Genomic DNA, 25,254 nt, shown 5'->3' on the forward strand with positions numbered 1-25,254 from the left:
GGGGGCTGGGATGTGCGCCCTGGGCACAGGGATCCCCGCTGCTGAAACGGAGGGAGGTAAGGGATCGCCTAGGACCTGCGTCTGGAGAGCCATGCGCCATGCAGCCTTGCAGCATCGCCATGTTCGGCTGCCCTGCTTCGCGAGGTTTCTGTCCCACGCAACTCTTGCAGCACCGCGGGAGTCAGCAGCTCTTGCACACTGCGACGACGCTGGCGAACTATCTCAGGCGCGCATGCCTCGTAACGCGCCAGTTGTCGGTGTTGCAGACAGGCGCCACCTGTTTCCCCAGGCGGCTTGGACCCGCCGCGGTCCACAGTGCGTCGTGATCGTAATCTCCATGGCCGAAAATACTCGTGAGCGCCGCGCGCGCTACATCACCAGGCCCAGTTTTGCGGACCATCGCAATCCAGCAGGCTCTCTGATCAGCGGGAGCTGCACCCGCGACGCCGAGTCCGGCAGTCTTCGGTTCGCCGCGCTGTCCAAGCACCGCACATCGTCCGCAGGCGAGTGGGCGTCACCGTCATGATCCTCAGGAGGTCGACCTGCCGAGGGCCTCTACCCAAAGTCGCCAACGCGCGCGCCCGCAGCTGCTGTGCATCCCGCCGTGGCCGCGCAGCACCGAGAGAAAAAGGCAACGGCCGCGGTCAGGGTAGGCGCCCAGCATGAGACCCAATTTCCCGTACTGCCATCCATATCGATAGGACATGCGTCGCCATCGTGCAGCGCTCTTGGGCTCGTCTCCGGCAGACCAATCGCAGGCTGCCGGTACCTGACAAGCGCCTTCGTCGCCTGAACCTTGCTGCGCTTGCATCGCACCTGTTTCACAGAAACACGAACGCGCAGCTGTCTCTAGGAGGACGCCGAAAAGTCTACAGACGAATCACGCGCGGGATGGGATTTCTGGGAGGGAAGGAGTCTGCTGCGGTGATGAGGCTGCGAAGGAGCCCGCAAGAAGCACCAAGTCCGTAGCGTGCACTTCTTCGTCTCGACACAGTGCCGATGCTGGAGACTTGCTCAGCCCCGCCATGGCAGACAGTTCCTGCTCCGAGGGCAGGCCGGAATAGCACAACGTGCCGACTCGGCTCGCTTGGTGCTCACCCAGCACCACAGAATGGACTCCATATAGGTAGCTTTTCTTGCCCGGCGGCACAGCTGCGCCTGGAACACCCGCAAATACCTCCCGCAAATACCTCCCACAAACACCTTTCTCGCGCTACGGGCAGCGCGAAGGCGATTCCTAGGCGTAAGACGGTGTACCTACAGATACGTTCCCGGCCAGCTTTGCGGCGCAGATCTGCGTAGGATCGTGGTCTCTGGGTTTACCGCTGTCAGTACGCTCACTCCTCGCTTGGATATCTGTCCTAGGGTATGTAATATGATCCTGTGTGTGAACGATAGTGGTCAGGCACCCAGCCGGTGATTGTCCTGAGAGGGAGACCGTTTCATGCTGGGCGGGAGGTGAAAGCAACGAGCATTGTAGACAAGTTACTGTCTAAGGCAGCTGTGCACGTGAAGGCGACTCGTGAAACACTTCTAGTCTTCTGTCCCGCGTGCGGGGCAATGCGATGAGATTCTATCTGTGGGCCTAGATGAGCGCGATGAGGGTTTCCCATGATCGAGGTGCGATGGCGCGTCCCAGCTCCAGGCCCGCGGGAATGTACCAAGCCCCCGTTAGTGTTCAAACCTCAGGCACCACCACTGGCCAGATCCATGTCCTTCCAAATCGCAACGTAGTCTCGCAGAGCACTACCCAGCATGAACACCTTTCAGCGTATTTCCGAACGCCGCACCGTTGGGTAACGATGTATCGCGGGTTTCTACAAGGTTTCTACGAGGGCCCAGCCGCCATCTGCTTCCAGCTACCGTCGCTGTGCCACGTTCCAGCCTTGGTGTAGTCGCCACGCGCACTACCGTCCAAGAGAGCGAAACGGAAGTACTCTGGTACACCATCCATGTGGCGTACCCAAGTGAAGGAGCTTTCACTCGCGTCTTCGTAACCACGGAAGCGCTCTACATCGTTGACCAATATACTGATGCCATCGTAGTGCTTTGGGTGCGGGAGCGCCCACTCGAAAGTGATGTTCGGCCTGAGACCCGTACCAATGTTGTTGTAAAGGATGGGTGCAGTGATAGTGGGAAGGGTTGTGCCTAACTGCCCGTCGCCACGCAATTCAGCCGGCGTTTGCAGGATACTGTCGAAACCCCAGCGTGCGATGCCGTTGATGAACAGACCGATGAGAATACCTTGGAAGAGCAGACTGGGCCTTGTCTGCATGGACGTTCCGCCGACCAAGAGTAGGCCGAGGATATAATGATGAATGCGGACATTCATACGAGGGATGGCAACCAAGATCAGTATAACAGCGACGTAGATGCCGTAGAGAGCGAGATATCGAGGTAGACGTCCTTCGACACGAAGACACCAGGCCTGCCCGATCGCGATGCAAAGGAGGGTCAGTACGATGATGATCAGGGCAGGGACAGCTCCAGGCTGGTTTTTGATGTCGTGAGGAGTCAACCGCTCGATAGGAATTTTGTCAAAGGTGTAGTTGTTGAGAGCTCCCACCCAGCAGCCTCCCAGCCACAGAATGGTTTTCTCGACCTGAGCATCCAACCCAAGCAGCGTCCTCCTCACGAAGAACTTATACACGGCGAACATGCAGAAGCTGGCAGGTAAGAGCCGACCGAGAGCGATGCTGACAATAGAATAGTAGTCGGTAAGATTTGGAGGATCAGATGCAAGCGCGACGTGGAAGAAGATGCCTAGGAACATGGACGGGAAGAACACTGCGGGCGAACTTGTGAACAAAGACAAGAGGATGGTGAAGGTCAACGATACACCTAAGAGGGGCCATCGCAGGTCTTGGCACTTGGAGTGAGTGCCCTCCAGAAAGCCGAATGACCTCGGGAAGTACGAATTGAAGCCAATGCTCTTGATGTGCTTACGGTTGACGCTGGGGTAGTAACTCCTTTCGCCAACGAAAGAGAGAACGCCACATCCGCCAGATCTGTCGCTGATGAAACCGGCGTGGATAGCTGCTCCGCATATGAACGAGTCGCTGCGGTAGTAGGTATTCTCCAGTGTCTCTTCCTCATCGGTCGGGCCGCCTATTACCAGCGGTCTGTAGTTGATCTCTTTAGCGCCCACTGCGTGAGGGTTGAGCACTTGTGTCCGCTTGCAGTTCGCGGGGCATCTGAAAGCTATAGTCTGATTGGCGAATGGTCGGCACTGGTCCCCATTAAGACCACAGCTATTCGCATCACTCCATAGCCTGTCGGTGCACCGAATGTTGACAGGTGAACCGTAGCCGGGAATGTCTGCGGCGAACGCAGATCGATGCAGAACTAACGAGAAGCTCAAGAACCATGCAATATAGAAGACAACCAATAGGGCGATTTTGTGCTTGCGCTTTGGGAAGTAACGATCCAGCAGGTTTATGGGCGCGCGCTGTACACGAGGAAAGAGCGGTCGGATGCTCCAAGGTCGCGGAGGCTGTGGACCCTTGACCCACGCCTTGGTAGCTTTCCAAGCGCGTTGCAACGGCGGGGGAATGTATTTGCTCGCGGAGGAGGGTTTCTGCGTGAGTTGCTCTTCGTCGGAAGCTTCGGAAGCGTCTACGAGGGTCGCATGGGCGGCAGTGGAATCGTCTGAGAAGGGTTGCTCGTTCTCGTCATCGCGATATATTGGGGGTGGGACGCCCTCGTCGACAGGCTCGGTCCCGGGCGGCATCTCGTAGATACTGCCGAGTTCGTGACGTGAGTCCGGTCGCGGCAGGCTGGCGGCGGGCGCTCCACACACGCTGGGCTGAGGGCTGGCAAGGTGTCCTAGGAAAGGCGCTGCAGACGATGCTGAACGAGACACAGAAGGAGTAACAAAGTATACGGCAAAGGAGAGTCTATCCAACGATTAGATGTGTATAGGCGTTGTAGGAGCTGTCGCAAAGAACAAGCGCACGCGGCGGACCTGCATGACGCCGGCACGTAGCGGGCCCATTCCGTGGGTCCGATGCCGTCACGCTAACAGCTTCAGCCTTGCCATTCGTGAGCGGACGAAGGCGCACAGCAGCGCGAAGCCTCGCCTGCTGTGGAGGTGCTCGTGCTCTGGGCCGGCTGTTGCACCCTTTAGAAGCACCTGGTGAATATGAAGACAGTACTCATGCAGGAACTGGGCGCATGCATCCTGTGCCGCTATGTGTCAAGCGAAACAGCTGTAACTCGTCATAGAAGGTGAGGAGCACGCTCTTCCATTATTAAGCGGACGTTATCGTTATCGCCGGCACGCTACAGAGCTCCAGTACTATCACCCCGGACGGAACGCACTTGCACTTGTACTGCTTCCATCTTTTCGCATCTGGGCTTGGTCGCTGCTCCATATGTGGTAATATCCGTTTATATTGAACAGAGCCTGGTATTTTGGAATACACCGCCACTTGAACATCATGTCATACACATCAGACCCAGACAGCTTTCCTGAGCCAGTCGATCTGTCCCACCATCTGTCGCGCAGCACCAAGGCGCGTGAAGCTTCCGCCATCAAGCGCTTCTACAAGTACTTTGCCATACCCGGAATCTCCCAACTCGCAGGAGGTATGCTCACACCCCTGCTTCTCATGTTGCTACCCTGCTCAAAGACGCACTGTACTTTCGCCAGAGCTTACACCCCTCAGGTCTGCCTAATGACAAGTACTTTCCTTACGATACCCTCGAGGCCAAGGCGAGTCATACAGTTTGCGCCCCCAGAAGCGTCATTGACCGGTATTAGGTCGCGCATCCCAACCGCTGGACGCCCACGCCCAATCGGCCTATTGACCCTCCACCCAACGATCCGCCAACTGCAGAGCTAGCCTCTACGTCTATCGCCACACGCAAAGACAAAGATGAACCGCCCTCAGCGCGCCTTGTCGTCCCCCACAGTTCCGGCGTCCAGAACCCAACCCGCATTATCGATCTCAAGTCGGCACTGCAATACGGCACAGCTCAAGGCTACCCTTCGCTCTACACATTCATTCGCCAGTTCACACGAGAGAACCTACATCCATTCGTACCGTACAAAGGTGGGCCAGACATCATTCTGACTTGCGGCTCAACGGATGGCTTTTCCAAGACCATTCAAGCCTTCTCCAACGAGTGGGCAGAGGGTCATGACCCTGTTGAAGAGCGACCGGGGCTGTTGGTTGAAGAATACTGCTACATGAATGCCATCCAGACGGCAAGACCAAAGGGCTTCAACATTGCGCCCGTGGCTATTGACGATGAGGGCATGGTCGCGAAGGGACCGGGAGGTCTTCAGGATGTGCTGGAGAACTGGGATTTCACCAAAGGACGCCGGCCGCACCTCATGTATACCGTCACCATTGGCCAGAACCCCACAAGCGGCACCCTCAGCGTGGCGAGACGTACCGAGATCTATGCCCTATGCGTCGAGTATGATATCTTGATCGTCGAGGATGACCCATACTGGTATCTCCAGTTCCCCTCATCTTCGCCTGCAGCCACCGCAACTCCTAAGCCCAAGAAGTCATCCGGTTTCGAGTTCCTTGATTCACTCATTCCTTCCTACCTGTCGCTCGACTACCAGGGCCGCGTCATTCGCCTAGACACCTTCTCCAAGACCGTCGCTCCGGGATGCCGTCTCGGATGGATCACTGCGCAACCGGCTCTCATTGAGCGCATCCTACGCGTCACGGAAACCAGCACCCAGCAACCATCAGGTTTTGTGCAGTCGATGATCGCGGAGCTTCTCATGGGCCCTCAGAGCTCCACTGACCCAGGCCGAGGCGGAGCCAAAGACGGCAGCGGCTGGAAAGTTGATGGTTGGGTGCGCTGGCTCGAGGGTCTTCGCGGCAACTACGAGCGCAGGATGAACGCCATGTGTGACGTTCTTGATGACAACAAACACGCCGTCAAGGCCGGGCGCCGCAAGTCTATGACTGATGTCGCCGATGACGAGGACGAGTGGGCTGTCGTGGAAAAGACCAAGATCTACGACTTTGTCCGCCCGCTTGGTGGCATGTTCGTCTGGGTCCGCTTCGACTTCACGTCTCACCCGCTCGCGAAGCAGGTCCCCGCTCAGCGCCTCTCGCAAGCACTCTGGGTGTTCTGGACGACCAAGCCATACCTTGTCCTTGTGGCGCCTGGTGCGATGTTTGCGCCGACCGCCGATATCAGGGATGGTGACGCCTTCAACTGCGCGCGATTGTGCTTCGCGGCGTGTCCCGTGGACGAAGTTAAGAGCATCACAAAGCGGTTTAGCGACGGTGTGCAGGCCTTCTGGAGGATCAAGAGCGTCGAGAAGATCAACAAGCTGCTGGAGGAAGATGAGGCTGAGGCTGGCCAGGTGGATGCGGGGCTGGCGCTGCTGAACGGTATGTGTTAGTGGAGGTGTATGGCTCAGCGTGCGCCCGCGCATGCGGTAACGTAGACATAACGAATGACAACGAAGGCGTTCATAGCAATGGGTTAGGAAGGCGTTTCTCTACTCGAAATTGTTCACTCGATACATTGTGTCATACAGGGTTATGTTCTCGCATCGACGACCTCGCGCCTTACCCATGCAGCAGCGTTTGTTTATATCTCTCACCTCTCACTTCACCTCACTGCACCGCACATGCCCGCCTCACCCGCACGCCAATGCCTACCTCTACCCGCTATGTCTTGCCATCTCCATCAATTTATAGTACTATACATACTTTTTCGTTTGAAATCCTAATATCCTTCGACCGACACAAAGAGTCGCTTAGTACCTGAATTTGGCACCAAGTCGACGTTGACAGTGCACCGGTTCGAAGCCGAATCAAAACTACTTTGAGCCGGGGCCTGCGGGTGAAATGGCTTTTTGCTATTTTTAAGACGCAGCGGCGGCGGTGCGGTGCGTTCTAAGAGGGTCCTGAGGGAACGAAAGTTTTATTTTGTCTTTCCATGCAGGCAAATGGGAGGAGTATGTGCCCAAAGGTCACTTTAACGCGAGAGTATGCTAATAGGTAGTCACTCACTGAGTGTCTCAGAATGCAACGTGCTTGTAAGCTCATCTAGGCTCCTTCTGTTAGTCCCTCTTCGCCTCCGGTATTCTCTTCCTCGGCACTCCCCTCTTCATCTGTCATCCAATCTTCTACTTCACCATCCCTGTTATTCTCCCCCTTATCCGTCGATTCGCCCTCTCCCTCCTCTATCCATTCCCTTAACCACAGCTCACTCCTGTCCACCCACCCCCATGGCTCCTCAAAACCCTCTTCCAACTCATCCAGTACCCTGACCGCCTCTACATGGGCCCTCCCATCCTCAAAAAACCTTTTTGAAAACTCCTCAAATTGCGCTTTGACGGTCGCATGAACCTGCTGAACGGCATAACATCTCCAGGCCCCCTCCAGCGCCGCAGCTACTTCATTGAGCTTCTCCGCACCAGCATCGTCCAGTGTCTCGTCCAGTATCTGGGATTCATACGCATCGCCCATGCCCTTGCAGAGCTCCATGTGTGTCAAAAGCGCCGTATTCAGGTCCTCGTACGCTGTTTGCGTCTCCTCAAAGTACCCTAACACTGTGACCCCAGCGGGGACTTTCTCCATCTGCAAGGGATTGGCGTGTTTACTATACTCTTGATGCAGGCAACACGTCGCCGCCTCTATGTATGCGAGTCCCGCGATTTTCTGCCCGTGGTCGATGCTGGCTTTCAGCTGCGTCGTGATATGCTCGAGCGCTGCCTCCTTGTCACCCGTCACGACTACATGCTGCAAATGCCTTGCTCGCTCGGCGGCCATGAGGAGGTGGTCAAAGAACAGGCCGATTGCTTTATCGTAGACCTGGATGCTTTGTTCGACGTAGGAGAGGTCATGATAGTCAGCTTCGTCATCCCTGAGGTTGTTGAGCAGGTTGGTGTGTGCGTCTAGTGTGATTTTTTTAGAGAAGGCGTCGGGGTAGTGGATGAGGGCTAGGCGGCGCTCGTCGCGGGCTTTCTTTTGTTGGTCTGCACGCTTTTGCTTGCGTTTCTGCGAAGAGGGCATCGCCGGTGGCAAGAGATGAGGCCGAGGTACGGACTGCTGTCGCTTGGTTTGCGGTGAGTGCTGAGTATAGCATCCTGGCAGTAGTATATATATGGCTGCCCAGAAAGTTCACGGCTGATTTGTCGCGTTAGTACGTTTGCAGAAGGATTGCCATAGGCTTGTTGCTTTGCAAAGTCAGATTTCAGGGTGAACAAGCTGCCTTTGTCAGCTCGTTGCAGACCATCAAGAAGTGCTTTGTGCAGCTGGTGGTGTCCTGGTGTAGATGCTACAGATTTCATACCAGAGTCTTGTTGCCCCCATTTTCCTATGATCAGATGGTGAGATCCCTGTTGATACAAATCACGTTGGCTTCTTCCTGCATCAAGTGTGTTCGTGAGCAATTTGCTATTTTAGGCAGCCGTGGCGGTCGCATGGCTGGCTTATACTAGCTACAAAACTGCGGGATATGACCTGGTACAGTGCTTGTGTGAAGGTGGTTTATGGTTATGGTGGCTATTAGGTCTTCAATGAGTCTCGGAACTAAGGATCTTAGTCGCTAAAAGTGACGCATTGGTAGAGTCAAGTTGAATAGAACGCTGCTTGCGCAGAAGTGCTTACTTTCGCTATTATTGTTGGCAAAGCACAACCAGATTTAAGTTGTGCACACGTAAAGCGCGTTCGTGGCACTAAATACAGCATTCCCATGCTCCATATTCACCCCGAACACCTCAGCAACAGATAATCTACCAATGTATATAAGTCTTCAAACTACTGGCAACCTCCGTTTTCCCATTCAAAATAAAAATACTATCAACGTTCAAAAACGTTAACAGTAACACGAACGCCAACTTCCAAACCCTCAATCCTTGGAAATGCCAATAATCCCAATAATACCGATTAGCCCAGTCGTGTGCACCATCTGGGCCCACCGCCACCCTATGTCGATGAGGGAACTGTCAAGCTACCCACCCTACACGCTTGAAATGATGGCAATGGAAATCGAGATGTGTCTCGATCAAGACTACACTGGGCACAACTCTCCGCGCTCCATGGGAGTTATCTTGAGCAGAGTCAATGCACTTCTGTATGGAGGGTATGGAGGATTTGGGCCGTCTAGTGACAGCGACTCGGATAGCAGTATTGGGGGCGCTGTTAGGCCGGGCCGAGGGAGAAGAGGCGGAAGAGGCAGAGGCAGAGGCAGGGGAGGAAGGAGGGGCAGGATTCCACGGCCGGTGCCCGAACCGAGCGATGATGAAGATTCTCTGATTGGGCATGCTGGAAGTGACAGTTCCGACAGCCACCCAAGCTGGGCCTAGAAGCGATCGGAGAAGCGAATGTACAAGTCGGCTGGCTCCTCTGATGTTCCAGTCACGTATTCCGCAATGTATCCTAAAGAACCTTGACGAAATGCGCATATTGGATCGGAAGTTGAGAGTGAAAATCGAGAGGTGCGCTTACTGGTATTTTTAGTGGGAATGGTTTGGACTGTTTACCAATTAGTATAGACATCAGCATTGTTTATTGTTTGTCCGCCGTAGCATTAAGAAACTTACGTCACCAAGCTGTGTCCATGAAATATTGGCCAAGAAGAGAAAGGATTAGAGGGGAGGATGATGGATGGGCGGGTGCCGCGGATTCTGTGTTGGTTGTCTCCGAGGCGGGAAATAGAGCGGGTGGCAGGGAGCATATCGATGGCATGTGAAATAGGTGAGCTGGTGCATTCATGTATCTTCAGTCGCTGTAGAAGTGGCGAGCGCAGCAAGATGATCGTAGCTATGAAGCTCGCGAGTGATGCCTGGTCCTGAGATTCTGCTCAATTTGTGTACCAGCGCTGTGATCTCATCTAATATGCTGTGATTTCTAGGGCTGCTGAGATTCCGACTATGCGATCGGTCATTGACGAGATGAAGCAACGAGTGCACGTAGCCGATTATTCTTTATAATGAGCATGATGCCTTTGTCGAATGCCTAGTTTCTATAGGCAATCCTGGGCGGTACCCGGTGGATGCACGTCGGATAATGCACAATACTGGGCAGGAGCATCATGGCCATACCAACTCCACACTACTAAAGACGACAACAACCAAGCATCCCAGCAATGCGCATAAAGTTGCCAGATCGCGGTGTACCGTGGACACGCGGGACGAGGAAATAAACTCGCATCGCAGTGGGACAAGCCCACAGATTAGCGTCAGATCCAACCCCTGTTCGAGCTCGCTTAGCTTTCGTGGAAGCTGCGAGCACGACCGCGAACTTCTTCGACAACACAGCCACGTACATTGGACCCGCTCCCTTGAATTACACAGTTGTTGGTCAAGCTATGGTACGGGGGAAATTGATTGTGTTCGAGGGCCTCGATCGCGCGGGCAAGTCGACACAATGCCAGATGCTGGTGGAAGCGCTGCAGAAGGATGGCGTTAGGGTGAAGCATATGCGGTTTCCTGGTATGTCTTCGAATGATTCAACTTCAAATTTGAAACCAAAAAAAGCCTTCGCTATGAAAAGGTCATTCATTTTGTTTTTATATTGGCGCATGGGCTAAGTACTGCTAGATCGGACGACACCGATAGGGCAGATGATCAACAGCTACCTCAGCGGACAGAGCGAACAGGAGGACCATGCTATCCATTTACTGTTCTCGGCGAACCGCTGGGAAGCAGCGTGAGTATAGAAAGCAGAATCTGCAATCTGTTCCTTCTCACACCTGAACAGACCTTCCATTGAAGCTGACCTCGCCGCCGGTACCACTGTTATAATAGACCGCTACTACTACTCCGGCTGCGTGTACAGCGCGGCAAAACGTAATCCTACTCTTTCATTAGCCTGGTCCCGCCATCCTGAAGTCGGGCTGCCGCGGCCCGATCTCGCCTTGTTCCTGGATATCTCCGCGGAAGATGCAGCGAAGCGCGGTGGATATGGAACGGAGAAGTACGAGAAGAAAGAGCTCCAGGATCGTGTGCGAGAGCTATTTGATGTGATGATGCAGAGCCAGGAGAGGGATGACTTTGTGCGCATTGATGCAGGGGCGAGTGTAGAGGAGGTGCAGCAGAGGATTCGGGAAGAGGTGGACAAGGCCATAGGGAGGGTCGATAGTGGGCAGCTGCCACTCAGACATGTAGAGTCGTGGTGAAACTTGCGCGTTCGTCACGTTGTAGCAACGGCTTCTCCGTCATCAACATCTTCCATCCACGTCTCGTCCAGATCTTCGTCCTCTTCGCCTAGCTCTTGTGGTTCCATTGCATCCGACTCAGAGATAGCGTCTGGCTTTCTTCTTCGCTTGATTTTGAACATGGCTTCGGTCTCCTTCTGGCCTCGTGTACGGAGACTCAGTTCTTTCATCAAGGTGGACCACTTCAATGGTGTATGGCAGCTTGGGCATGTGCCTTCGATGGGGATCAGTGCATCTTGGCTGCCTTCTTCTGCTAGGAACCGGATTGATAGACAGTGTAAATGACAAGTGCTCCGGCAGGTCGCGACCGGGCACACTAATGCAAGGCCGCTGGAGAGACTCAAACTTGTGCTGCAGACGCCACAAGAGCGTGGCCTTTGCTCTTCGACCAAAGAATTTACCTTCTCGACATGAGGCTTGCAGTCCTCATATGCTACGGGTATTGCTTGTATAACGTCGGGAATCTTGAATACAGTCATATCGCCGGTGGAGGGATCGGCAATAGGTGCTGGGGAGTCCGCAGGCGTGAGCTGTATTGTTATGCTTGCTCTCAATTTCGACGCCATTTTCGCAGTATGCCTCTCCCAAGTCGTAAATATATCCGGCGCAAAGAACCTCACGTGGAGCGGCCACCTGCTGAAGCTTCTGACACCCAGTAAAAAATGCAGGTTCTTCAACCGTGCCTCCAGCGACATGGGTGGCCTCCTTCTCCTGCTTGGCGTGGCTTTTGTCTTCTTCTGCAGCGCTTCGACCCTTGCGTCGCGAACATCTCTGTCGATGTGTCGAGTCGCGTGGGTGTTTTGCCACGCCCATTCGAATTGCAGAGCGGCGTATTTGGATGGAAAGCCGGTCACGATGCATGTCATCTCCCAAGGCCGCTTCGTCTGCAGCGATGTCCGCTTCGCGCCGCCCTTGCTCGAGCCATTGTGCTGGCCTAGCCGACGTGCAGGGTTGGGGGTGCTGCCGATGTAGTACGACTTGCGGTTCTTGGAGCGCAACAAATAGCAGCAGTAGAAGGCGGGGATCGGCTTCTCCATGGCCGCGCACGGCGACACGGCGAGACTGCAAATGTGGTAATAGAGGTGCGCGCAAACAGCAGAGGCAACAAACAAAAGGAAGTCGGAAGGCGTGCAGGGCTGAGGCGCCATTGGCTGGGATGGGGGGCGTTCCGTGCGCATCCTTGCTTGCAGCGGCCAACGTCAACTCGTGCGGCATGGTCAAAAATATTGGCGCGGCCGGCGAGTTAATATTGAGGTATACAAAATACGCAGGCGACTTGGCTAGGTGCGTCTCAATACGAATCGCCGAGCGTCACGTTGGCAGTAACGCTGACGAACGTGCGACAGCTGCTCAGTAACATCTCTGATACGTGCTTGCGAGATGGGAAGGTCTCCCGATGCAGACGATTATGATCCGCTAGAACATGGCTGGCAACTCGCAGCGTTGGGGGAGTGAGAAAACCCGGTCCCAGAATTCGCCTTGCTGTTTCAGGCGGCATGGCGACTGAGCGTGTGCTCTCATACTGCATACCTTCAATATCCTCCGAGACTGGTACCTCATTCAAAAGATACATTTTTTAGACTGCTCCGTGTCCGCATCGTCGCCGTGATCGGTGAATATTATCTGCCGTTCTTTGTCGGCTGAGGATCGTTCTTGGGCCTGCCTCGACATCGGTTCGCACGAGTTGGGTTAGTCTACCACTACTACAGAGCCGGCAGGAACGTCCACTCGCGCTTCCCCCATCAGTCCATAAACTCTTTCACCTCTCCGCCGACGTCTCCCGGGACCAATTCTACGCTGCTGCCCACAACCTCACCCCACCCGGTGCGAGCGCAACACTCAATCTAACCGCCTACTCGTTCATTTTGCGTGCAGCTGCACACCGCTTTCGCACTATTCTAATCCCAGCAGTCGCCTCCGCCGCAGCCCTCGTTCTGTGCCAGACCCCCAGGCTCCCGCCCGCCAGCTCTGCGCCCCGAATACATATGCGAATGCGAATGCGACACTGCAGTAATCACACAACCACCATCGTTACCTCTCTGTAGTTTGGGCCGGAAGAGGGCAGCGCTGGGTGCAGCAGCGACGGCATGGTCGATCTCCTTCCCCCCAGCGGCCCGCCGATGGGCGGCACGGTGGCCACCTTTCGAGTCGCAAGCGCAAACGGAGCGCCCGCTGCACCGAAAAGCAGGATGGGAGGCACGCCGCTTACTCCAGCGAGCGGTACGCCATCTGTCGGCATAAATGGGATACCTCTCAGCGCGCGCAAAGCGCAGGCACTGGATCTTGCGACAGTGGAGCGCAGAGGGCAAGGCATGCCCAACAATCCGCCACCGAAGCCGAATCGCATGTTCGGCCTGCAGGAAGCACCCACCTTCAGACCGACCACGGAAGAGTTCAAGGACCCGTTGGCATACATTGCTTCGATCCGTGAGGAGGCACAGCAGTTTGGCATCGCCAAAATCGTCCCGCCAGCCTCTTGGAACCCGCCATTCGCCATCGACACGGAGCGCTTCCACTTTCGTACCCGCCGACAAGAATTGAACTCCGTGGAGGGCGGCACGCGCGCAAACTTGAATTATCTGGACCAGCTGGCCAAGTTTCACAAGCAGCATGGCAATAGTCTTACCCGTTTCCCTAGTGTAGACAAGAGGCCGTTGGATCTCTACAAGCTTAAGAAAGCCGTCGAAACGAGAGGCGGCTTCGAACGTGTTTGCAAGCAGAAGAAGTGGGCAGAGATTGGACGAGACCTCGGCTACAGCGGCAAGATCATGTCTTCGCTGTCTACCTCGCTCAAGAACTCGTACCAGAAGTGGCTCCATCCGTACGAAGAGTATCTGAGAGTTGTGAAACCTGGAGTGCAGCAAATGATAGAGCACGAAAATGGCGGCCCTTACACTCCTTCGCCAGCGCCGTCGCCTATGAAGAAATCAGCGCACGGCACACCGAATGGCAACGCCCTCGACTCGCCAGCGATGAGGGCGACGGTCGCACTCAATGCTTCAATGCATACTGATACTGCACCGACACCACCCCCAGCAGATCTTCCACGACCTGTTGTTTCGTCTGGCTTTACCGCTGTGAACGCAGGAGGCTTCACAGCTGTGAATGCACAGTCCCCGCAACCCACTCCGCCAGCGGCAAGCACGCCAGCACCAGCGCCAAATGGACTCTCCCACATCAACGCAATGAACGGCTATGCTCACAGCAATGGTGACTCTCGCACTTCGACACCCCTACGAAACGGGAGTCCAATGCTGTCAGCGCACAATACGCCTGATCTGCGACCGTCAGCTGTTGGTCTGACTCCGCTTTCCAATCCGCAAGCGTTTCCGCATCTTAAGCGAACGCTCTCCCAGGAAACGGAGGGCGGCATGACTGACGACGCCGACGCGGCAAATGGCCGTCGAAGCAAACGTCTGAAGAAAGGTAAGCGCATCCGTCACCTGCAGCCTCCACCTGTAATTAGGCAGGGTTGTGCTGTAGCGCCATCCTGGTTGGATCTCGGCGCCTCTGATCGGTCGCTGTATCTTTTATTGGCGATCCACTCCGGCTAACAGCAACACTTGCAGATGCGGCGCCGACCGTGGCGGGTTCTCACATGACCCAACCTCGCCAGTCGACACCCAGTGGTGGACGAACGTTACACCCGCGTGTTCGCGCTTCCGACGAGCGTCCTGGCGATGTAAGTGCACTGTCCTTTGACATCCCTGTTCCAAGTTACTCATCCAATGAGCAGCGATGTGAAACATGTGGCACCGAGAGCGATCCCTCCAACATTTTACTATGCGACAGTTGCGATGCCGGATATCACGGATACTGTCTTGACCCCCCAATCAGAGGCATTCCGGAATACGACTGGCACTGTCCCAAGTGCCTGGTTGGCACCGGCGAATTCGGATTTGAAGAGGGCGGTACCTACTCGCTACGACAATTTCAAGAGCGTGCGCACCTCTTCAAGCAAGCTCACTTTGCCAACAAGATGCCTTTTGACCCTGTCACCAATACTCCGAAGCCTGTGAGCGAAGACGACATCGAACAGGAATTCTGGAGACTCGTGGAAAGCATAACCGAGACAGTCGAAGTAGAATATGGCGCCGATGTGCACTCCACGACACACGGAAGTGGATTTCCCACAATCGAACGCAATCCCCGGGAGCCCTATGCAACTGATCCTTGGAACCTGAACATCATGCCCTACAACTCGGAATCGCTCTTTCGTCATATCAAGTCCGATATCTCCGGCATGACAGTGCCATGGTTGTACGTTGGCATGGTCTTCTCAACCTTCTGTTGGCACAACGAAGATCACTTCACTTACTCCGCCAACTACCAACATTTCGGCGCAACCAAGACGTGGTATGGAATTCCAGCTGAGGATACGGAGAAGTTCGAGCAAGCAATGCGCGATGCTGTGCCAGAACTTTTTGAGTCTCAGCCCGACCTCCTCTTCCAACTGGTCACGTTGTTGACCCCTGATCAGCTCAAGAAGGCTGGGGTGAGGGTTTTTGCGCTAGATCAGCGCGCTGGCGAGTTCGTCATTACCTTCCCGCAAGCCTATCATGCTGGATTCAATCATGGCTTCAACTTCAACGAAGCTGTCAATTTTGCGCCTTCTGATTGGGAGCCTTTTGGCGAGCTCGGAGTTCAGCGTCTCCAGGACTACCGTCGGCAGCCATGTTTCTCCCACGATGAACTTCTTCTCGCAGCAGCCTCGCGAAAAGACACGACGATCAAGACCGCAAAATGGTTAGCACCGGCCCTGCAACGAATGCGCGCACACGAAACCAAGATTAGAACAGAGTTTGCCGAGAAGCATAAAGTTTTCCACGGACAAAAGTGCAAGATTGATGGGACCGGAGACGGCGACGGGACATGCGACATTGAGATCGAGTTCAACGACACAGATATGCACGAAGATGAACTCATTTGCAGTTTCTGTAAGGCTTACGGTTATCTTTCGCGGTTTTACTGCGCAAACTCTAAGAAGGTGCTATGCTTGCGCCATGCTGGGTGGTTCGAATGCTGTCCCGGGAGCCTGGAAGGAGAGCGATACCTCGGTGCTCGCGGCGAGCACTTTCTCACATACCGTATGACCGACGACGTTTTCGAGTCCACAATTCAAAAGATCGTTGATAAGGCGGGCATGCCGGAAGCGTGGGACGCCAAGCTCGAGGCACTTCTCGCTGAAGGCCCAAAGCCTCAGTTGAAATCACTTCGCGCACTGCTTAACGAAGGAGAACGCATCGATTGGGATTTGAGTGGTCTTGCGGACCTCAAAGAGTTCGTGGAAAAGTGCTCTGAGATAGCAGAAGAAGCGTTGGGCTACACGACGCGAAAGCAACAAGCGCGGCGCAAGAATGAAGGCCGTGGCCGAGGCCGAGGGAAAGCCGCAGCTGCCGAAGTTGACGAGAAAGAACGGGAGTATCGTAATATCGAAAGCATCCAGAAACTGCTCGCAACGGCGAACAACTTGGCCTTCGACAGTCCAGAGATCACGGCACTGCGTGAACGATTCGATAGCATTACAGAGTTTCAAGACAAGGCTCGTGCTGCACTTCGGGACAGACCCGCCCAGCAAAGTATTGCGAGATTGGACGAGCTTCTCGAGGAAGGCAAAGGTTTCAATGTTGATCTTCCGGAACTGGATTCACTGGAGAAGGTGGTTGCGCAACTGAAATGGCTGAAAACAGTCGACGACTGCAGACAAAAAGCACCGACTCTAAAAGATATTAGCGTGCTGATCGAGCAGGGCATCGAGCTCGGCATTCCTGAGAACCACCCTGAAGTGCACTTCCTGCAAGATAAGAAGGTCCAGGGCGAGCTCTGGGAGTCGAAAGCGAAGGAGCTCATGTCCGTGGAGAACGTCCACTACCAGCAGCTCGATGCTCTCTCAAAACAGGCGAACAGTATTCCGGTCGTGCCAGAAACTCTTGCTGCTGTTGACGCAATTTTGAAAAAGCAGCGAGATGCACAAGAGTTGATTCTGTCCTTGTACGAGCGAAGCAAGAATCCAGACTTCCGCCAGCGACCGAAATATTTAGAAGTGAAGAATGCTGTCGAGGCTCTGAGTGCGCTGAATAGTAAGCCTACAGGCACGATTGATCTCGAGCGGGAGCAGAAGCGACACGAGGACTGGATGCGACGCGGCAAAAAGCTTTTCGGGAAAGCCAACGCACCATTGCACATTCTGCACGCCCATATGAAGCAGGTCGACGAGCGGAACATCTCATGTTTCGACTTGTCTGACCAGCCTCGTATGCCGGTTGAGCCGTCTTCGCGCGCAAACACTCCGGAAGAAGATGAAGAAAATGTTGATGGGTCTGGTTCGAGCCGGGATGTGTTCTGCATTTGCCGGAAACCCGAGGCGGGGATCATGATCGAGTGTGATCTCTGTCATGAGTGGTGAGTGAGAAATCTCAGCCTCACTGTTCCAATGACTAACCCTCACAGGTACCACAGCAAATGTCTCAAGCTCGCCCGAGGCAAACTGAAGGAAGAAGACAAGTACACCTGCCCGATTTGCGACTACCGGGTCAAGATTCCTCGGGACGCTACACGACCGAAGCTCGAAGATTTGCAGACGTGGCAGGACGAGATACTCTCTCTCCCCTTCCAACCTGAGGAAGAAGAGACTTTGGAATCGCTCATCAATCACGGCATTCAATTCCGAGAATATGTTGCTCAGTACATCAACCCTGTCATGTCAAGCCCAGAAGAGCTTACAACCCAACGTTTTTATCTCAGGAAACTAGAGGGGGCGGAGATTCTCCTGTCGGACGAAATAAATTTCTTCCGTCAGGAGCTGCATAAATGGGCTCCCGTCGCACCCCAGCCGCCTCCAATTCTCAGTGTCTCACTCTCCACGCGGAAGCCGCGGCCTACCAAGCAGCAGAAGCTCATGTCGCAACTTGGCATCACCAATCCCGAAGATCTGCCTCCTCATATGCGACCCAAAACACAGCAGACCAAGCGCAAGTCACTGGACCCTACCAGACCAAGTCTCCAACCTGCCCCAGAACAATCGCACACACCGCCCGGTGAACCTCCTGCTCCTCGCCGTAGCTTTGGCGAGAATGACTATTTCAACTCCAACCCAGTCACGAGCGGATTCAATAACTCTCCAACGTTTGCGACCAATGCCCCCATGAACTTCGGCTCTTCTATCGCTCCCATCGACCCGGGACTCTTTGAGAGCGCAGGAGGCGAGCCAACTAGCCCGATGCAGGATGTCTTCAAGAGCTCAGGCAACGGTCAAGAGATGTTCGGCGAGATGATGGAGACAGGCGGTGGTCAGGCTGAAGAGGCGCTTGCTGTTACGGAAGGCAACAGCTATATGGACTAGTGGTCCAGTGACTGACCCTACCTCGCGACTACGGATTACTTGGTTCGGCTCTATATATCCAATTCACGGCATCAACCCTAGTCTTTATCTACCACGAAGATACTCTATGGAGTCAGGCCTTAGCATCTATTCGTTTTCTGTTTCAATACACTGTATGCTCGCAGGCGTTACGGTCGTCAGGGGCACGGCATGGGAATCAGATCAGATACCCCAAAATTACGACCCGGCACGATGTCACTTTCCATCCTTCCATTGAAGGCAGCAGATGCTGCCATGAACACCAGCTTCGGTTGGGCTTTTTTTTTCTTTTTTTTTCTTTCGCTTCACAGAGCGACTGGCTGCCTCGGCGGCGGCGCTTGGGTTCCAACTTATCCTGTACTTTAGTATACTGCACGGTAGCTGTTTCTGGAATTGTGCGCATGGTGGTTCTTGTCAATAGGCAGTGCGCCTATGGGATGTTGTGTGCGAAAAGGTTTTGCGGGATGTATGCGGCGAGTAATGAACGAATTTAGCATTGAAAATCAAGCGTGCACCTAAGGAACCATCAAGCTGAATGTAACCATGGCCGGAGCCACGTCCGGTGTGAGAGGTATTCCAGATTGTTGTCCATACACGACGCGCTAAAGAAGCAGACGCGCTGTGGGGAAGCGTATGGGCCTAGCGGGCTTGGCATTGATATGATTTCCAAACTTTTGAGCCCGTCGAGGTGATCGATCGGACGACAACTCACAATGCTTCCTAGTAGAGGGCTTCCGCCCCGACAATTGGCCTCGCTGGCTTCCCGTCAGTCCTCTGCTCTGCGGTCCGCTACATCGAGAAAGGTGCGCAATGGCTCTTCCACCATCCCCAGTGGCACCATTCCAGCATATGAGCACCTTCCATCTCCGCGTCGCATCTGCGCAACAGGCAGCTAACAGTCGCTAATGTAATCATTTACAGTTCTCTTCCGTCCCACGAAGAACTGCACTCCCCGCGTCATGTCGGACAAGCTCCCTCCGCTCCTCGAACTGGCGCATCGGCGCATCCCCATCGTCTGACGTCGTTCTCTCGCCTTCTGCAGTCCGATATGCATCGTGGTACGCACCCTGGACATGGGGTCGCTCCGGCACGCCTTCGAACGCCGCCTCCGAGCTCGCCTCTCAACCCACGCCCGTCCCCGAAGTGGTCCCTGAGCCCGTGGTCACCACTGCCACCCCAGAGCTCCAGCCCGCCGGAGTAGAAACAACCGCCGTGTCCGCCAACCCCACATCCACCTTGGAAGGCAAGTCGGTGGAGGATTTGCTCGAAATCACGACAAAAGCCTCAGACTCTTCCTTTATAGACCCGACCGTGCCTCTCTCGTATTGGGGAAACCTCAAAGATCTGGGACTTGACTACGGCTGGGGTCCCTCCGCCTTCTTCGAGAGCTTGCTTGAGGTGGTCTACATCAACGCTGAGCTCGGCTGGGCAGGAACCATTGTGGCTTCGGCACTGATCCTGCGAACTGGTCTGTTCTTCACCTTCCAGAGATGGGGCTCGGACGCCATGGCCAAGTCCGCAGCCATGAAGCCTGTTCTTCAGCCCCTCCAGGATGAAATGGAAGAAGCCAAGCGACGAGGCGACGATGAGAGGGTGCAGATGCTCAAAATGAAACAGCAGACCATAATGAAAGATGTCGGCGTGGATATCTTCAAGTCAATGGGCACAGCTATCGCCCAGGGTGTCTTCGGATACGGTGCATGGAGATCGCTACGTGGGATTTCGTCTCTGCCGGCTCCCGGAATCACCACTGACGGATGGCTGTGGTTCACCGACTTGAGCGTTGCGGACCCTTACTACATGCTTCCCGTGATCACGGGAGGTATCATGTACCAGGTCATCAGGGTAAGTGATCCCGGGACGTGTGTTCCAAATCATTCAGCTAACGACGAGCAGAGAGGCGGTGAAACGGGTATGCAGGATCAGACAGCCCAGACCAGCCTGCAGAAGCAGGTTCAAGTCGTCCTGCCCGTCCTCATGACTGCAGTAACAGCTTTCCAGCCAGCTGCCATCCAACTTTACTTCTTCGCAACCTCTATCACGGGCGCCATCACCGGCTACTCTCTCCGCCAGCCCGCCGTTCGCCGCGTCCTCGGCATCCGCCAACTTCCCACGCCGCAATCCAACGAACTCTGGGGCAAAGTCGCGAGGGGTGAGATCGACATGAACAGCATCAAGACACCTGACGGGAAAATCCAATACCAAGCGCCCAGCCCTCCGGCGTCCAGGAGCCACAATGCCCCGAGCGGCCTCAGGTTGAAGTCGTCGGCGTCGCTCCCAGCGCACATGCGGGGAGCGCCAACCCAGGCGGATGTGGCTGAAGAACCCAAGACCGCGTGGGAGCAGCTCAAGTCGACGCCCAGCACGATCAAGGGCAAGATCAGCAAGTGGCAGGACCCGCGGGACCCGGACGTCAAGAAGAAGCAAGATGCGGCGGCGAAGCAGGCTCGGGACCTCAAGAAATACATGAAGGAGAAGAAGAATCACAGATAGGGTGGAGGTAAACGTTGGGCGAGATGGGACTGTCGTCGTGTTGTATTCATGTATGATAGAGAAAGGGAGGGCTTTCGATCTTGTGTTAGTAGATGTAGAGAGGGCTGGCTTGGATGCTTGGGGGGTTGCATTGGAGCCATTGTACCAAATCAAATCCCTGCACAAATGAACCGTTCACTCGCGTGAAGTTGACGTAGTGTGCCAAATGATATTTTGAAGACGACGCTTGTTCCACTCCGCCGCATTGATGGATATACCAGAATTATTGGATCTCTCATCTCGCGCGAATCTCAGGTGCCATATCACCTGCTCCGGGATACTCACCCTGTCCACAATCTAGTATTTGCGGGGATACGCGACGCCAAAGCTCCGATCTTGGCGCGCCGCCCGTCCATCTTCACCTCCAACCTTACCTCCAACATCCAACACGGGCCCCGTCCCATCACGCCACGCGCTATTCGAGACACGCGCTACCTCAGCACAGGCAGACATATAGCTGAGAAACGGATCGAACAAGGCGCACCGCAACCTCGTCCGACCTCTCCTCCCACCGCACCAACCCATAATGTCCTCCACCACCTCCGACCCGACCCTCTCGTCGTCCTTCGCAACCCTTCCCTCGGACAGCGAAAACTATTCGACCTCGCCCGACGCTGCAGCCTCACCCGACGCCCCGCCCAGCGACACGTCGACCTCGTCGCCGCTGATCCTCTACAAGCCGCCCACACTATGGGGCCTACTCCGCGGCGCCGCGATTAATCTGCTTCTGCCGTTTGTCAACGGGCTGATGCTGGGGTTTGGTGAACTGGTTGCGAATGAGGCGGCGTATAGGCTGGGGTGGAGTGGGACGAAGGTACGTTTCCCAACTACTTGCTTTTTAGAATCGGGCCTTGGTTTGCATGCGTGGGGTGAATAGGCTGTGTGGGACACGGAGAGAGAGGGCTGACATTAGGATTACAGATCTTTCCTACGCACCGCGCTGGCGGCGGACATCGTGTGGGCCCAGGCGTGGAGATGCGCGCGGATCCTGTGGAGCGGAGGCGGAGAGATGGCGAGGAGTTGGACATGTACACGTCGTTGGAGTAGAAGTAGGAGCATCATGCTACAGGATGGACGTCTGAGGGCATGAGGTCGCCACGGCGCAGCGGTACAGCCACGGCGGGCGGGCTGTGAAGAAAGGCGCTGCAAGGCGGAGGAACACAATCACTGTAGTTGTACATATTACACATTGCGCGCGCGTCTGGGACAACGTACGCGCTAGATTTCACCAGGGAAGCATACACATGCAATTGAACATTTTGCACTTGATCCCCAATGGCGCTTTTGCACTCTTGCATAGCAGATTGCACATGGATTCTTCGGATGACGCAATGACACTCTTCATAGACCGTTGTGGACACATGGAGGTCTTCCGGGGGCTTACGGTCAACGTGCAAAAGTCTGGAGAGGTGGGTGTGGACTGCCAGTGCAAGCGGCGCAGGGGCCATCCATCATCGACGTCAGAAAGCGGCGCCCGCCCCAGAGCTCCAGGCACAGGACCCAGACCCCACCAACCACACAACCCGCGTCTGGCCCTCACCACGAAGCGACGCAACCCTCAGGCATCTGCATACCACATCTCAGCCTGAACCCGCGTCCCAGTTCCGTGACATGTCTTCTGGCGCGCCTGCAAACCAGGACGAGCTCATTGCATCTCTCGCCAGTCTTACAGGCCTAGCTCCGGCAGAGGCAAGTCGAACCCCGTAGAAGCTCTCCACTCTTACTAACCCGCAACCAGGCAGAACAGTACCTCGCCGCCGCCAACTGGAACCTCGAGCACGCCGGCGCTCTCTACTTCGACGGAGCACCGGACGACGAGCACAACGCCACTTCGGCCAACGACCCGACATCACAAGACATCATGGCCGGCGACAATGACAACGACAACCAGACGCCCGCGCAGCAGCCACCGGGCGGCGGTCGCACACTGGGCGGTGCCTATGTGCCGCCCACCGCATCCAGCGCTTCGTCGGCGCAGCAGCCAGCAGTGCGGCGGAACCCGCCGTCGCGCGGAGTAGCAGGAGCGAGGACACTGGGAGATCTGCAGTTGTCGGGCGGAGGCGGCCACGGCCACGCTCACGACGATGACGATTCAGATGACGACGACGAGCAGCACGACTTCTTCACCGGTGGCGAGAAGTCCGGGCTTGCGGTGCAGAACCCCAACCAGTCGAACCCCCGCGATCACATCAACAATATTCTCCGACGTGCTCGGCAGTGAGTACTCCAGCATGGTGACTGGCCGGCCTGTGCTAACACTCATAGGAATGCTCCTCGGCCAGGCGGCGATGACGAGGAGCCTGCTACGCGATTCCGCGGCACGGGAATGACCTTGGGCGGCGACGATGCGCCCTCTCGCGCTATCCCCGACCCTACCGCCAGCGCCCCGAGCCTCCCACCCCGCGCACACCGAGAGCTGCACCTGTGGAGGGATGGCTTCTCCGTCGACGACGGCGACCTCTTCCGCTACGATGACCCGGCGAATGCCCGCACACTCGAAATGATCAACACCGGCCACGCTCCGCTTCACATCCTCAACGTCGAGCAGGGACAAGAGGTGGACGTCGAGGTGCACGCACACAAGGATGAGGACTACGTCAAGCCCAAGAAGAAGTGGGTGCCCTTCTCAGGCTCCGGCCAGCGTCTCGGCAGCCCTACATTCGGCGCAAGCTCGTCTGCTCCGCCGCCCGCACCGGCCGCATCTTCGTCAGGTCCCACAGCCGCCGCAGGCACTGCCGACGCTGCGAAGCCCACCGTCAACGTTGACTCGAGCGCGCCCGTCGTCACACTCCAGATCCGTCTTGCCGACGGCACACGCCTCCCCTCGCGGTTCAACACGACGCACACCATCGGCGATGTCTACGATTTCGTCAACTCGGCCAGCGCGGCGAGCACACAGCGTCCGTATGCGCTCATGACGACGTTTCCGAGCAGGGAGCTCTCGGACAAGGCGCAGGCGTTAGGCGATCTGCCCGAGTTCAAGCGCGGGGGTGTGGTGGTGCAGAAGTGGACATGAGGGGGGTGGGTGTGATTGTGTTCATCGGTGCGGGAGAGAGGTGAAGCGCTGTGCTGTGCTGGTGGGTTGCCAGCACTGTGTCACCTCGCCAAGCGAAGGTCAGGAGCTCGTCAATCGGCGGGACCTAGGAACAGCATTAGACATGGTATCTGGTATGAAACTATGGATGCATTCAGCAGAGGGCTAAGATAGCATAAGGCCAGATTAATATGGCTGTACGAGGGAATGATATTGTAGCACACATTGAGTGAAGACGCCATGCCACATGGGCGGACTCGTCCCGTTTTATGAACTTTTCTGTTGGAGTTGTGGCACGATGCAATTCTGCGAGTAGCGGTACACGTACCAGGAGCTCGGGAATGGCACACAGGCAGGCGGGGTGTGAGACTGCTCGGATTCCCTGCATCGAGCAGCACTTCCTGCATGCGACTTACTCAACAGCTCTTCGGGTCCGGTAGAATCGTTCCGTCAACATGTGAGTTTTTTCAAACTAGGGGGCACGTTGTTGACGAAAGCACGTAGGTATGCGACATGTGTGTTTTCCATAGCTCTGGTTGTCAGCGCGACTACAGCTTCGACCTGGACGAGGACCCACGTCTCGACCATATACACGCCGCGTATCACACGCCAGACTACGAGAACAGTGACGCACCTTTGCTGGCCCCATTGCAGGCACACACGTGCTTGGAGCGGATGCGACGAGATATGTGCGTCTTCCAACGGGATGGCCCGCCCGGGCCCACGGGTATAACGCCTGTCGAAGCCAAGATAGGAGGGTATGTGATGAGTACTCCACATGACCGAATCGAAGTGTTCTTGATAGTACTGGTTCCGAAGTGTTACTTGGCTCTGCGAAATGGCATTGTGGGATGTTCGCCGTTTCCGCTGGCGTACGGGGCTGGAATGCTGGCGCGCGCTGAGGTCGTTACACGTACGCTGGACGACCGCGGATGGAGGTGACGGCTGGGACCTGGACCGAGAGGAACCGCGATGCACACGTTACACGGACTGCTCCGCGAGTTGGGCCGGGTGGGACGCGGGCACGAGAAAGTGGGTTATGGGACTGATGCATTGGTCGGGCGAGCCCACTTGTACGGACGTGGGATCCCCCTCCTAGGACCAGAGTCCGCCTACCACCTACGAGACCCCCCATATTGACCCGTGTGAGCGATGCTGTAAACTTCCAACTCACAAACTGCCC

The 25,254-nt window shown here is 55.7% G+C and overlaps 10 protein-coding genes across 10 annotated transcripts; 6 read left to right on the plus strand and 4 right to left on the minus strand.

Annotated features, from left to right (window-relative positions):
- Positions 1–1,526: 1,526 nt before the first annotated feature.
- On the minus strand, positions 1,527–4,351 carry CC84DRAFT_1246363 (LCCL domain-containing protein; the record flags this gene model as incomplete). Its single annotated transcript, XM_018184199.1, has 3 exons — positions 1,527–3,849; positions 3,965–4,132; positions 4,321–4,351. 3 exons carry the CDS (start codon positions 4,349–4,351, stop codon positions 1,829–1,831), a joined length of 2,220 nt encoding a protein of 739 aa, XP_018034763.1. The 3' UTR covers positions 1,527–1,828.
- CC84DRAFT_1164878 (PLP-dependent transferase) lies at positions 4,305–6,481 on the plus strand. The gene is made up of 3 exons (XM_018178590.1): positions 4,305–4,587; positions 4,668–4,714; positions 4,763–6,481. Exons 1-3 carry the CDS (start codon positions 4,440–4,442, stop codon positions 6,374–6,376), a joined length of 1,809 nt encoding a protein of 602 aa, XP_018034764.1. The 5' UTR covers positions 4,305–4,439; the 3' UTR covers positions 6,377–6,481.
- Positions 6,482–7,028: 547 nt separating this feature from the next.
- CC84DRAFT_1206090 (uncharacterized protein) lies at positions 7,029–7,997 on the minus strand (the record flags this gene model as incomplete). The annotated part of the gene is made up of 1 exon (XM_018182014.1): positions 7,029–7,997. One exon carries the CDS (start codon positions 7,995–7,997, stop codon positions 7,029–7,031), a length of 969 nt encoding a protein of 322 aa, XP_018034765.1.
- A 640-nt stretch (positions 7,998–8,637) lies between these two features.
- On the minus strand, positions 8,638–9,818 carry CC84DRAFT_791579 (uncharacterized protein). Its single transcript, XM_018187405.1, has 2 exons — positions 9,530–9,818; positions 8,638–9,461 (listed from the first exon to the last, which is right to left on the minus strand). Exon 2 carries the CDS (start codon positions 9,389–9,391, stop codon positions 8,933–8,935), a length of 459 nt encoding a protein of 152 aa, XP_018034766.1. The 5' UTR covers positions 9,392–9,461; positions 9,530–9,818; the 3' UTR covers positions 8,638–8,932.
- Positions 9,819–10,296: 478 nt separating this feature from the next.
- On the plus strand, positions 10,297–10,905 carry CC84DRAFT_1057460 (P-loop containing nucleoside triphosphate hydrolase protein; the record flags this gene model as incomplete). The annotated part of the gene is made up of 3 exons (XM_018173552.1): positions 10,297–10,420; positions 10,529–10,637; positions 10,689–10,905. Coding segments are annotated over 3 exons (450 nt in total), but the record flags the coding sequence as incomplete, so codon positions are not given.
- A 215-nt stretch (positions 10,906–11,120) lies between these two features.
- CC84DRAFT_1196602 (uncharacterized protein) lies at positions 11,121–12,182 on the minus strand (the record flags this gene model as incomplete). The annotated part of the gene is made up of 1 exon (XM_018181474.1): positions 11,121–12,182. The coding sequence occupies one exon, from the start codon at positions 12,180–12,182 to the stop codon at positions 11,121–11,123; it is 1,062 nt and encodes a 353-aa protein (XP_018034768.1).
- A 931-nt stretch (positions 12,183–13,113) lies between these two features.
- On the plus strand, positions 13,114–18,585 carry CC84DRAFT_791598 (PLU-1-domain-containing protein). Its single transcript, XM_018187406.1, has 4 exons — positions 13,114–14,571; positions 14,715–14,827; positions 14,882–17,547; positions 17,596–18,585. Exons 1-4 carry the CDS (start codon positions 13,233–13,235, stop codon positions 18,485–18,487), a joined length of 5,010 nt encoding a protein of 1,669 aa, XP_018034769.1. The 5' UTR covers positions 13,114–13,232; the 3' UTR covers positions 18,488–18,585.
- A 618-nt stretch (positions 18,586–19,203) lies between these two features.
- CC84DRAFT_791611 (uncharacterized protein) lies at positions 19,204–21,161 on the plus strand. The gene is made up of 3 exons (XM_018187407.1): positions 19,204–19,308; positions 19,427–20,350; positions 20,402–21,161. Exons 1-3 carry the CDS (start codon positions 19,219–19,221, stop codon positions 20,996–20,998), a joined length of 1,611 nt encoding a protein of 536 aa, XP_018034770.1. The 5' UTR covers positions 19,204–19,218; the 3' UTR covers positions 20,999–21,161.
- Positions 21,162–21,406: 245 nt separating this feature from the next.
- On the plus strand, positions 21,407–22,310 carry CC84DRAFT_1164881 (TOM13-domain-containing protein). The gene is made up of 2 exons (XM_018178591.1): positions 21,407–21,851; positions 21,959–22,310. The coding sequence occupies exons 1-2, from the start codon at positions 21,564–21,566 to the stop codon at positions 22,082–22,084; spliced, it is 414 nt and encodes a 137-aa protein (XP_018034771.1). The 5' UTR covers positions 21,407–21,563; the 3' UTR covers positions 22,085–22,310.
- Positions 22,311–22,648: 338 nt separating this feature from the next.
- CC84DRAFT_1092725 (SEP-domain-containing protein) lies at positions 22,649–24,053 on the plus strand (the record flags this gene model as incomplete). Its single annotated transcript, XM_018174478.1, has 3 exons — positions 22,649–22,730; positions 22,780–23,254; positions 23,303–24,053. 3 exons carry the CDS (start codon positions 22,649–22,651, stop codon positions 24,051–24,053), a joined length of 1,308 nt encoding a protein of 435 aa, XP_018034772.1.
- Between the last annotated feature and the right edge of the window lie 1,201 nt (positions 24,054–25,254).

This window comes from Paraphaeosphaeria sporulosa (assembly GCF_001642045.1).
Source record: "Paraphaeosphaeria sporulosa strain AP3s5-JAC2a unplaced genomic scaffold CC84scaffold_6, whole genome shotgun sequence".
Classification (NCBI taxonomy): domain Eukaryota; kingdom Fungi; phylum Ascomycota; class Dothideomycetes; order Pleosporales; family Didymosphaeriaceae; genus Paraphaeosphaeria; species Paraphaeosphaeria sporulosa.

Excerpts from the sequence above, each read along its gene's own strand:
- CC84DRAFT_1164878 (XM_018178590.1), top strand. The coding sequence starts at position 4,440 with ATGTCATACACATCAGACCCAGACAGCTTTCCTGAGCCAGTCGATCTG. Across the intron at positions 4,588-4,667 it reads AATCTCCCAACTCGCAGGAG|GTCTGCCTAATGACAAGTAC; the intron begins GTATGCTCACAC and ends TACACCCCTCAG. Across the intron at positions 4,715-4,762 it reads ACGATACCCTCGAGGCCAAG|GTCGCGCATCCCAACCGCTG; the intron begins GCGAGTCATACA and ends GACCGGTATTAG.
- CC84DRAFT_791579 (XM_018187405.1), bottom strand. The coding sequence starts at position 9,391 with ATGCGCATTTCGTCAAGGTTCTTTAGGATACATTGCGGAATACGTGAC.
- CC84DRAFT_791598 (XM_018187406.1), top strand. The coding sequence starts at position 13,233 with ATGGTCGATCTCCTTCCCCCCAGCGGCCCGCCGATGGGCGGCACGGTG. Across the intron at positions 14,572-14,714 it reads AAGCAAACGTCTGAAGAAAG|ATGCGGCGCCGACCGTGGCG; the intron begins GTAAGCGCATCC and ends CAACACTTGCAG. Across the intron at positions 14,828-14,881 it reads CCGACGAGCGTCCTGGCGAT|CGATGTGAAACATGTGGCAC; the intron begins GTAAGTGCACTG and ends TCCAATGAGCAG.
- CC84DRAFT_791611 (XM_018187407.1), top strand. The coding sequence starts at position 19,219 with ATGCTTCCTAGTAGAGGGCTTCCGCCCCGACAATTGGCCTCGCTGGCT. Across the intron at positions 19,309-19,426 it reads GGTCCGCTACATCGAGAAAG|TTCTCTTCCGTCCCACGAAG; the intron begins GTGCGCAATGGC and ends AATCATTTACAG. Across the intron at positions 20,351-20,401 it reads TCATGTACCAGGTCATCAGG|AGAGGCGGTGAAACGGGTAT; the intron begins GTAAGTGATCCC and ends AACGACGAGCAG.
- CC84DRAFT_1164881 (XM_018178591.1), top strand. The coding sequence starts at position 21,564 with ATGTCCTCCACCACCTCCGACCCGACCCTCTCGTCGTCCTTCGCAACC. Across the intron at positions 21,852-21,958 it reads TGGGGTGGAGTGGGACGAAG|ATCTTTCCTACGCACCGCGC; the intron begins GTACGTTTCCCA and ends TTAGGATTACAG.